At 35.8% G+C, this 12,601-nt stretch overlaps 1 protein-coding gene across 3 annotated transcripts in view; it reads left to right on the forward strand.

Moving 5' to 3' along the window:
• POLQ (DNA polymerase theta) overlaps window positions 1-12,601 on the forward strand; it is a 125,556-nt gene that overhangs the window by 78,878 nt on the left and 34,077 nt on the right. For all 3 annotated transcript variants that reach the window (XM_082624243.1, XM_082624244.1, XM_082624245.1), the window contains exons 17-20: window positions 1,272-1,415; window positions 2,430-2,626; window positions 5,594-5,834; window positions 11,909-12,102. In XM_082624243.1, the coding sequence (XP_082480369.1) occupies window positions 1,272-1,415; window positions 2,430-2,626; window positions 5,594-5,834; window positions 11,909-12,102 (776 nt within the window). The remainder of the gene's footprint in view (window positions 1-1,271; window positions 1,416-2,429; window positions 2,627-5,593; window positions 5,835-11,908; window positions 12,103-12,601) is intronic.

Consider the following 12,601-nt stretch of genomic DNA (forward strand, 5'->3'; position numbering starts at 1 on the left):
TCCAAGACTTATCTCAAGTAGAACTTGTACCTCTACTGATAGTCATGAAAGCCTCATAGAACTCTTTCAGGTTTTCAGAGAATTGAAACTTTTTTTTTTTAATTTATTTATTTTTAGCTGTGTTGGGTCTTCATTTCTGTGCGAGGGCTTTCTCTAGTTGCGGCAAGCGGGGGCCACTCTTCATTGCGGTGCGCAGGCCTCTCAGTATCGCGGCCTCTCTTGCTGCGGAGCACAGGCTCCAGACGCGCAGGCTCAGTATTTGTGGCTCACGGGCCCATTTGCTCCGCGGCATGTGGGATCTTCCCAGACCAGGGCTCGAACCCGTGTCCCCTGCATTGGCAGGCAGACTCTCAACCACTGCGCCACCAGGGAAGCCCCGAGAATTGAAACTTTTGGTTAAATAATGCCATGTATTCCTGTCTTATTTCATGGAAGTAATGATTCAGTATTATGGGGGATAGCTGTAGTCAGCTTGACAACCTGTTGTGGAAATCAAAGATTTGATCAAATTTCTTAAATCTCTATATTTATGAATGAGTTTGTTCATAAAGTTCTGAATATTTGTTTGATCTTCAATTCAGGAAGCATATGTGTTAATGACAAGTTTTATCTACTTTCATTGTTGACTAGCTCTTTCCATTTTTCATTCAACAAACATAAAATTGACTACATTTTCTGTGCTAGAGGTTAGAGGGATAAAAACATTCACTTAAATTTAACAAATATGTGACAGCTATTTTCCAGGTATTGGGGATATAATTGTAAATAAGATGGATTAGTTTTTGACCTATGTCTTTGTGAAATTGAAAGGTGTATTATTTTAGGAAAAATATTGACTCAAATACAAAATCATACCTAATTCTTCACTAAGAAGTAAGACTTTTGATTTTTCTGGAGTTTCTAAGTGTTAAGAATTGCTAAATTTGCTACAAAATTTTTGTAGTGTGCAAGTGGTCTTTATTTTTGAGTTATAGAAATTCAAAATGCAGCTTCTGGAAAACTTTAAAAAGTTAATTTTAAACTATCTTAATCATTATTACAGATCTCTTTTAAGAAATCTTTGGTAGATTTTTCATAGTGACAGTTATCTTAAATGATGGGAAGCCTAGGAAGATCTTATACCTAAAAATGACTCTCCACATAATGCATATTGGAGGGATCTGAAAAATTTGCTTATCAAATAATTTTTTATTATATCATTTTTTTTTAGTATTCAATTTAGTGGTTTCATTTTTAGAGATTTTTAACTATTTCACTTTGGTTTTATGTAGTTAGTTCCTCTCAGGAAAGCCCTATTGGAGATGATGGAATTCCTGTTAAAGGCTCTGATGGCATCTTGGTGGTTGGACTGGCAGTATGCTGGGGTGGAAGAGATGCTTACTATTTTTCATTGCAGAAGGAACAAAAGCATTCTGGTAAGTAATCACTATTTGGTTAAGTTACCATATAATTTTAATGTAACCTCTATGAGGATAGTGACATGTTTGTTGAGAATAGTTTCCTGATATTTATCTAGAATTTATCTTTTAGGATTAAAAAAAAACCTTTAAAAAACAGTAGCTATTGTGTACATTATTTCATATATTAACTAGAATGACGTTTTAAGAAGCCACCCCCCTTACTCTCTTCTGCTTGTCACATGTGGCTGTTAATACTGTGTTTTCTTCTTCGGGGTAGTGGATCCTTAAGGACTCACTGGCCACCTTGAGGATTTGATTCTGAAGACTGGATCATGGCAGTTTCTTTCCAGGCTTTTATCCTCCTATCGACTGTATCTGGAACTCATTTAGAGGCAGTGATGAGCTAGACATCTACAGTAGTTGAATCACACAGCCTTTGGAGAAGTCTTGGAATTAAAAGAATAGGACCTAGGTATAAATTGTGATCTGATTATGGCTGTTGGATACCTAGTTGATTGTTTGGTTTTAGACAGAAGCAAAATTAATAAGGAAACATTTTAAAAGATGCCGTGTAATGTCTGTTCTGAGTAAGCATGAAATATTTTCAGTTGTTTCGTAGGAAAACATCTTAGGATAAGTAATTACTTGAACTTCTTTTATTTTAGATGTAATTTTATACATTCATACTAAAATTCCCTCTGAAATGAGTTCCTTTAAAATTCATTTCAAAATAACTTTTCTCTCTTTAATTCCACATTCTGAGAAGTGTAAATTTATTTTTAGGAATCTTAATGTTTAGAATTTTCTCCCACCTGATTAAATAGAGCATTATAAATCACCTAGCCCAACCCCTAATTTTTAGATTACAGAGCACTTCATCTGTATAGCCAACATGACCTGGATAAGGTCTTGCTGAACTAAACTGAGGCTTTTGAGTCTTTTTCAGTCTTGGCACTAAAGATTGCTGTTTCAAATGAATGCATGTACTTTTTGCCTTAAGACTTTTTTTTTTTTTTTTTTTTTTTTAAGAAATTAGTGCCAGTTTGGCCCCACCTTCTCTGGATCCAAGCCTGACTGTGAAAGACAGAATGCGGCACCTTCAATCTTGCTTTCAAAAGGAATCTGATAAAGAACGTTCTGTTATCATCTATGACTTCATCCAGAGCTATAAAATTCTTCTTCTGTCTTGTGGCATCTCCCTGGAACAAAGTTATGAAGATCCTAAGGTTCCCTGTCTTATCTAAAAGAATTTTACGTACTTCAAAAAATATTTAATTTTAATGTTTAGGGTTAATTCTTAAATGACTTGGTATTTATTTAGCTTCAACAATACAGCTTAAGTATTTTAGAGTAGTCACTCCTTTGTCCAATAACTTCATCCACCCAGAACAGATTATTATGCACCAAATGCCTCTGTGTAGATAAAACCAGAGATGTGACACATTCCAAGCACTAAAGTTCACATCTTTCTTCAGAGACTTAAACAATTTTCATTTTGGTCATAAGTTCTAAATTTTCTGTCTCATAGTAAATTAGAAATGAAAGGAGAACTGTCAGATTTAGATATATGATAGCAGGGTGTTTCAAGTATCCACGAGGATAGAGGCAGAAAATAGCAAAAGCATATAGATATAAGAGATCACAAAGCATAGTAGTTAGAGGCCATTAGCATAGGGACAAATGACCTTACTAGCCCCTGAGAACTTTTCCATATAATAGCAAACTATGATACACTCTTCATAATGATGACTCTGAGTTATTAAGGAAAGAGTAACTTATGTTGTTGTAATATACACTTGACAGTATAATGCACTTTCAGAAGACGTTTATTTACAGGATCATAGCCCTGAAAAGGGATATCGTTTTTTTCCCTCCTGTTGAGACTGGATACGTGAGGTGTGTGGAATATTAATTTTGAGTTGAGATATGATACTAATTGGTTGTTATTATCAATATAATCAATGATAATAGGATAATATTTTAGTTTCTTTAGCTTTTTTGGCAAAGATTTTTGAAGGCAGTATCAGGTAAACTAATGATACTATTCTTTCCTATACTTCAAACCAGCCTTGGTTTATATGTGATAAATTTCATACAGTTTCTAAACTGAGCTTTACTGGATATAAAAGGTTATCACCTAATTTTGATGTTCCAGAGCCCAAAATGAGAATATGGGTAATGTGAGCTTATTAAAACTGTAGTAGTATCCCAGATTTATACAGCACCTTTGGCATAAACTATTTGAAATATTCCATACTTGGTTTTGTTAATCATAACATTTTTGGTGTAAGAAGAGAAGCTATTAATTTATAAAATTTCACTTTTATAAGAGACGTTTGCCAACTTTTACATCAGACTTATTCAACACCCCTAAAAGGGTTCTGATCACTAATTTCTAATGGTGGGGGGAAGAGGGTTTCGCTGTATCTCCAGCAGTTCTCTGGGTACCAGCTGGGTGTCCTACAATTCAGCTCAGTTCTGTTACTATCTACCTGGAATGAGCATCAAATCCCATAGGTTAAGGTCTCAGTCCCACAAGCCCCCAACTTCAAACACCAGTTGCAAGCCCAGCTCATTACCTGTGCTTCTGGTCAACCAGCTATAAATAAATCAGATTCCCACAACCCCCTCCTTGAGTTTGATTAATTTACTAGAGCAGCTAACAGAACTCAGGAAACCAGTTTACTCACTAGATTACTGGCTTATTACAAAGGATATTAAAGGATACAAGTCAACAGCCAGATGAAGAGATACATAGGGTGAAGTTTGTAAGAAGAGGCGTGGAACTTCTGTTCTTTCTAGGCTTGCCACTCTCCCTGCATCTTCATGTGGTTACCAACCCAGAAGCTCTCTGAACCCTGTCCTTTTGGGTTTTCATGGAGGCTTCATTACATAGGCATGATTGATCAAACCATTGGCCATTGGTGATCAATTATCCTCTGGCCCCTTCCCCTTCCCAGGAGTTGAGGGGGTGGAACTGAAAGTTCCAGCCCTCCTATCACAGGGTTGATTACTGGTGGCAACCAGCCGCCATTCCTAGGTGACCTAGGGGCACTCAAAGTCACTGCATTAGCATAACTAAAGATACCTTTATCTCTGTTGGGAAGACCCAGTTTATATTTCTTATTATAATTTACAAGATCGCCCCTCCCCGCCCCGTAAAACTACATTCTAGACCTATAAAAGAAGTAACCGAGTCATTTAGTAATTATTGAAATTATGAACAAGGCTTAGATTTCCTTATTCTAAATCCAATTTCGCTCTGCTAGAATCAAGTATTAGAAAATACAGGTCTTCTAGTCTCATAGGGAAGCTAACAGTACCAGTCAAATCACTAGTTGGATGGTCATGGTGAGAAGTCCTCATCCTTGAGAGAAATTCTGTAGGCATTCTAAAACACTGGATATGAACTTGTAATGGTGAAATATTTATGTCTCACTTCTTCCAATATTGAATAAGCCACTAAACTGTACAATTAAATATGCTTAAAATAGTATGTTTTATATTATGTGACTTTTATCACAATAAAAAATTTTTTTTAATTAAATAAACCTAAAACTATATAGGCCCATCTTTATTATAGTAGTAAGAAAGCCAAAATTATCCTTAGTGGAGAAGAATCCAGCTGCATTTTCAGAAACATGACTTTTGTTAGCTGAAAGACACTTGGTTTTCAAGCCTACTTCTGAAGCAGGTCAGCAGGAGCATTGCAGTAGTGGAAAAGTATAAATTTTCCTTCTTTGAAGGCCACCGCTCTTATTGGTAAAAAATGAGTTATTGGGCCTCCCTGGTGGCGCAGCGGTTGAGAGTCCGCCTGCCGATGCAGGGGATGCGGGTTCGTGCCCCGGTCTGGGAGGATCCCACATGCCGCGGAGCGGCTGGGCCCGTGAGCCCTGGCCGCTGGGCCTGTGCATCCGGAGCCTGTGCTCCGCAACGGGAGAGGCCACAACAGTGAGAGGCCCGCGTACCGCAAAAAAAAAAAAAAAAAAATGAGTTATTTTTTGTACCAATTTTCCTTTCCTTATCCTGGTACAATTATCCTTTCCTTCTCCTCTCCTGGGAAGACCACTGAATAAGTATTAAGTGAAAACAAGTGAGATTAGAAATGAGCTTTCTTTTTTCCCTTTTTAATTTAAGGGTACAGAAATATCTTTGAAAAATCAAGAAAATATTCTGATTGTTATCCCATTCAGGTGGCATGCTGGTTACTAGATCCAGATTCCAAGGAGCCGACTCTTCATGGCATAGTTTCCCGTTTTCTTCCTCATGAGCTTCCACTCCTGGAAGAGATAGAGACTGGCCAAGGAACTCAAAGCCTAGGGCTGAATGTCACCACTGAGCATTCTGGGCGATACAGAGCATCTGTAGAGTCCATTCTCATCTTCAGCTCTATGAGTCAACTTAATTCTTTGTTGAAGAAGGAAAACCTTCAAGGTAAAAACACAGTTCCTGGCATTTCTATGATGTTATAAGACTGGGGATAGTTATGTATTTAGCCACTTGATCACAGGTAGATAAATTATACTTTTTATGCAGACCCTTTCTTTTGATTGTCTAGGGCAGAAATTTGTTTTACAGAAAAAACAAATTTTTTTCTGTAAAAGGCCAGATGATGAATATTTTTGGTTTTGCAACCTAGACAGTCTCAATCACAAATATTTAACTCTGCCATTACAGCACGAAAGCAGCTATAGACAATATGAAAATGAGTGTTCCAGTAAATCTTTATTTACAAAAACAGGCATCTGGCCCTAGTTTGGGCGTAGTTTGCTGAACTTTGGCTCTACTGTAATAGGGTGAATTAGTGGCATCTTCTTCATTTATTCCTAATTTTATATTTGAATGTTATCAAATGTTTTTTTTTCGCACTTAGAATATATCTTTTATGGATTTAAAAAAATGAACTGTTTTCTTTTTAAAGCTATTAACAGTTATTTTTTTCAGCCAAGGGTGTTTATGTGAATCTTTTTTTTCCCTTGTGACAAATAGTGTGGATTTATTGTGCAGGCTGCTGGCCCAGATTGAGTACCTTGACTTTGGAGAGTATAATATATGTTTATGGTGAAAATGACAAAGTGGAACAAAGTTGGCTTCATTGTGAGGAGATATAAACCATGGATTTACTGGTTGGTTAATAAATACTAGAAACAGCAGACTGATGAATTCACAGAGACCAGGGCTTGAATCTGTATTATTTATTTGTGAGGGACCTTGGGCAAGCTATGTTAACTCTCTAAGTCTGGTTCTAATTTTGTAAGTATTAAATGAGACAGAGAACTTAGTGCAGTGTTTGCCACAGAGCAGGCACTCATTATTGTGTTCCTTGATGATGATTATTACTGCTAGCACAAACCCCCTGTGCTGGTAATAAAGTTCTCCCCAACATCACTGGGGTAGAATAATACAGAAGACCAGACTGACTTATTTGCTCACAGGAGACTTGCTTAAGTGATGTTAATTAGTAGCTCTTCAACAGGCATTGTAGTATTTCAGACAGCTTCTCTAAGCCAATCTAGGCAGGCCAAGGAGTGGGAGTATGCAGCACACATACCTCAGGCTACTTTACAATAATGCTGAATGAACATAGCTCATTCCTTCTTAGTCTGACTAGTCTGCCCCTAGGATAGGCATCCAGGGTAGTCTTTATAGTTTCTAGACACTGACATTTGATGATGGTGATATGAATTAGTCTGTAACTTTTTAGATATTTGTTGCCCATTATCAGATTTGTAAGTTTTCAGTCTGATTGGGAGGGGATGGTTCCACTATTTAAAGACAGTTTTTCACCTATAAAAAAAAGAAGACTGACTTTCCTTTCCAGAAAAGTACAAGAAACCCTCTAGATTTGTAATTTTTAACTTTCACAATTTCTTTCTATGTGTCTTGAAAGCTTCTTTTTTTCCTGCAGATTTTCAAAAGTTGGTGACCACGAGGTGTTAAATGCATTCTTGTACAGTGTTAAATATTTCTTGTTTACAGAATCCATAGAATTGAAGTACATTGAGATAAAGGAGGTTTTTGGAGAGAATATGGACAGCTATCAAATTTTATTTGAAAATAATTATTTCAGGATGTGCTTGTTAATTTTAATGGACCTCCAGAATCTTCATCTTTTTCTTTTCTCATCTTCTTGACTGTTGGAGAGGTGTGTTCTAGCTGACTTTCTCCCCGTAGAGAGCTGATTTTTGTTTGGGTATGAATTAATACTAATAGCACAATGTGTCTTTGCTTAATTTGACCCAGGACAAAGTATCCTGTCCTCTTCACATTGATCAATTAGGTCCTTTCTAGATAGTTTGAACATAGATGAGATGATTTTCTAGGAATGGAGTGAGTTGGTTTCTCTCTTTTTCAAAGGACCTCAGCTGCACAGATTTATATTAGTCATAAGTGATGTTAATTAGTAGCTCTAATTAGTCATAAGTCATAATCCCAGAAAAATTCTAATTAGTAGCTCTAGATTAGTCATAATCTTTCTTTCATGAACACTATCATCATTGGTCCATGTATGGTCCTCTTATTATTCACCATTATTTTAATAATATAATGATAACTGTTAACTCACATTCATAACTTAGACTTTTGTCTACCTTTGTGCTCCTCCTTCCTTGTACATCCCAAGTTTTATTCCCTTATTTTCTTATTTAAATTTTATTTTTAAGTAAAAATTTTAGCATATATATGTCTAAGTCCAAACGTGTATTATTTGGCTTTGCTTGTTTTTGAACTTTATAAAACATCTGTCACACTATGTCTTGTTTTACTTGCTCTGCATCATGTTAGTAAGATTCCTGCATATTATTGCAAGTATGTGTAGTTTATTGATTTTCACTGCTCTGTAATATATCACTGTGTGTGTGTGTGTATGTGTGTGTGTGTGTGTGTGTGTGCCAAAATGTATTTATCCATTTTCCTCTTGGTGAATGCTCAGGTTGTTTCTAGTTTTGTTTTATTTTGGTTTTTTGTTCTGCTATAACAGGTGTTTCTGTATAAATATTCTTATAAATTTACATGTCTCCTGCTACACTGGGCAAGAATTTCTTTTGCATGTAGAATTGCTCCATCTTGGAAATGGGAATATTCAACTGTACAAGATTATGTTAAATTGTTTTCCAGAATGGTTGTATAAAGTTTGTTCTTTAAACAGCAGTGTGAAAGAAATCTTGCTGATTATGTTGTCTCTACTTTGCCAAGTCATTCGTTGTAAAATGACTGTAATTTTTCTTTCTTGTGCTTTGTTTTTGGTAAGAGAGTTACTCTAGTTTCATGGAATGAGTTGATGAATATAGCCTCTTTTTGTTCTGGAGGAGTTTATGTATCATAGGAATGATGTGTTCTTTAAAAGTTTGGTAGAATTTGCCTGTAAACTCTCTTTATGGAAATATTTTTAACTACTACTTTGACTTCTTTAATAACTGTAAGATTATTCAGTTATATCTTTTGATTATGTTTTGGTAAGCTATCTATATTTTTAAGAATTTATCTAAAGGTATTGCTGATTATTTTTTATATCTCTGGTTTATCTGTTATGTCCTCTTTTTCTTTCATAATATTATTGTTTAATCTCACTAGAAGTTTATCCAATTTTTGTCTTTTTAAAGAACCAACTTTTGCCTTTGATCTTTCCTGTTGTTTTTGTTTTCTATTTCATTGATTTCTGTGAACATTTATGTAATCTCTTTTCTTCTAGTTCCCCTGACTTTATTTGCAGTCCTTTTTCTAAATTCTTAAGTTTGACACTAAACTCATTACTTTTAAAATCATGTTTTTCTTTTCTAATTTAAGTACTTAAGGCTATAAATTTTCCTCAAAGTTCTACTTTCATTATATCTTACAAGTTTTGACATATATTGTTTTCATTGTTTTATCCTAAATATTTAAAAATTTCTGGTGTGCCTCTTAGACTCATAAATTATAAGAAGATTGTTTTTAAATCTCAAATAGTTGGAAACTTTTATTTCATACTTTTATTATTACCTTCAATCTTTATTGTGTTGTAACTAGAGAACATGTTTGTGTAATACCCATTCTTTGAAGTCTTTTGAGAATTGTTTTGTAACCTAAAACTTGAACTATTGTGTAAATGTTCTGTGTGTATATAAAATAATATGTATTCTAATTCTGGATGCAGAATTTTATAAATGTCTGTTAATTCAATGTTGTCGTTTAAATCTTCTATATCTAATTTTCCCTGTAGTTCAGGTAATTTTAATTTTATATGTTTTGATACTACTTTATTAGGTGCATACAGGTTTAAAATTGGTGTATTTTCCTGGTGCATTAAACCTGTCATTATGTTGTGACTAGCTTTTCCACTAATATGATTTTTACTCTTAATCTATTTTTTGGAATGAATATGGCAGCATCAACTTTCTTTTGGTTAATACTTGCCTCATATCTTTTTTCTATCCCTTTAAACCTTCTAGATCCTTACTTTTTAGATGTCTTATAAAGTATAGCTTATTTCTTTTTCAAACTACCAGTTTTTGTTTTTTTACAAATTTAGCAATTTATTATGATGATTGATGTGTTTCTATTCATTGTGATTATTGACATATTTACACTTTCCTGCTGTTTTGTTTCTATTCATCTTGTTTGATTTTGTATATAGCTTATTCGTAGCTGGGCTCTGTTCTAATGATTCCATACCTGCAATTCTTAGGTATCTAAATCTGTCATTTGTTGTTTCTGCTGAGTCCAATTCATACTTTTTTGCTATCTTATATTTTTTATAATCTTTGTGAAATCATACAAGATTTGATCAGTAGAGCCCTGCAGGGCTTATTTGGGGGAAGTCTTCCTCTAGAAAGGCTATGCTCTGGCTTCTGCTTGTTGTTAAACTAAACTGCATCCAAGGCCTACATTAGCTTTTCTTGAGAGTTTTGGTTCAGAACAGAAGTCTGAGAATCAGCTTCTCCTCCTATTGCTACTTCAAAAATCTATTATTCCCTCAACCTTTTTGCAGTAAGACTCCATTCCCATTGCAACCCTGTTTCTTCCTACTGTCTATGAATCCAGGCTGGCTTCCTACCACTCTTGACTCTTCTTTTTCTGACCCTAGTTCCTTATTTCTCTGGTCCCACATCCCATGAATTTCTGCTCTGGTTCCAAATCTCCAAAGCCAGGCTCTGACTGCCCAGTATGTTCTGACTATTAGAGGCCAGTAGCTCTCACTTGTTTGCTTTTGGGGGTGGTTACAGGTGTCCTTTGGGATTTCGCCTGCTGATTGAGACCAAGAGTGCCTTAAAGAATGTGTGGGGGCTTCCCCGGTGGTTCAGTGGTTGAGAATCTGCCTGCCAGTGCAGGGGACATGGGTTTGATCCCTGGCCTGGGAAGATCCCACATGCCGCAGAGCAACTAAGCTCGTGTGCCACAACTACTGAGCCTGTGCTCTAGAGCCCGTGAGCCACAACTACTGAGCCCGCATGCCACAACTACTGAAGCCTGCGCGCCTAGAGCCCGTGCTACACAATGAGAAGCCCGCACACCACAACAGAGTAGCCCCCGCTCGCTGCAACTAGAGAAAGCCTGCGTGCAGCAACGAAGACCCAACACAGCCAAAAAAAAAAAAAGATTGTGTGTATGTGGAGCTGGGGAGGGCACGCCAGGTTTACACAGAGTCCTAGTGACCCATAGTACTGGAGCAGAAATCTTTGTTATGGATTTTTTCTTAATAATTTTAGGATAGCATTTCCCACAGAGTGTTCTATGGACACTTACTTTTCACAATGTTAATAAATATTATACAGATAAAGGGTTTTATGGTCAAATGATTTCAGACTTTTGGTTAAAACAAAATTAAATAGTTGTCTTTGTTCATTTCTACTCAGAGCCTTTAATATATTATCAGGCATCATGAACATCTAAGAGTAATTTATAAATGATGAAACTCATAGTATACAATGTCTCTCAATCCCAGCCTTTTATAGAGTATTTTTGAAACTAATATTCTAAAGAACATACTGGGAAAACTGGTTTAGAGTGACTATTCTGTTGAGAAATATCAGCAGATAGAAAAATACTCTGATGCTTACTTCAGGAATCTTATTCTTTACTCTTAGAGCATTGGAAAATATAAAACCTTCATGTTTAGCTTTGTGCATGCCTGCATACCATGGGACCAGGAATACTGGAAATTATTTTGGTGAATTAACCTTTTGTAGTCAGCTTAGCAAATAAGATTGGATGCCTTGTTCTTGCTAAGAGTAGAAGCAGAAACATCATCTTGGGAGAAATTCAATCTCTTATAATTCAGACTATTCATAAGATTGCCTGTTTTACTCTGCATAGACACAGATAGTAATCCAATACTCAAGTGGAAAAGTGGAAAGTACTTTAATACCTTTCACTGACGGTTTGAGAATGCTGCTCAGGAGACTGGATCTTGAAGGATAGCTTAGTAGCATCTCTGATTCTCCCAGAAAAATTCTATGTATGTTTAGGTAATCATGCTGATCTAGTCACTTAGCTGGTGAATTAATGTTTTTTGCTTTCTTTTTTTCTTCCAGATGTCTTCTGTAAAGTGGAAATGCCCTCCCAGTACTGCTTGGCCTTGCTAGAACTAAATGGAATCGGCTTTAGTACCGCAGAATGTGAAAGTCAGAAACACATAATGCAAGCCAAACTGGATGCAATTGAGACTCAGGCCTATCAACTAGCTGGCCATAGTTTTTCTTTCACCAGTTCAGATGACATCGCTGAGGTTGTATGATGGGAATAAAAAATTTAGAAAAGTCGTTTTTAGAACAAAAAATGATGTGTGTGTGTGTGTGTGTGTGTGTGTGTGTGTGTGTGTTTCATAAATGTGTTTACCTAAATACCAAAGATCAGTAAAATAAAACAATCAGTTAACCAGAATACTTTGGAGATAGAGTATTCTAACATCTCCTTTGTAAGTTTATACCTATATTTATGAATAAGAAAGTAGTAAAGAAGTATCCTAGAATGTGTGTTCCATAAGGAGATTCACCTGGAACAGAAGGGGCACCCAGTAAATATTTTTTTGTGTGAATGAGATCCATAGTGGTATCTGTATAACAGTGTAGTTGTTTCTCCATGAAGTTAGTCATTTCATGAACTCTAACTCCTTCTTCACTGCAAAATTAGATATTTTTCTTAGATGTTAGTGAAAAAGGGATTTTGGGGACACTCTGCTTTTTTAAACCTACTAATATTTTTATCATCTTAGATAAATTTTGACA

Source organism: Mesoplodon mirus, assembly GCF_964341445.2.
Source record: "Mesoplodon mirus genome assembly, chromosome: 6".
Classification (NCBI taxonomy): Eukaryota; Metazoa; Chordata; class Mammalia; order Artiodactyla; family Ziphiidae; genus Mesoplodon; species Mesoplodon mirus.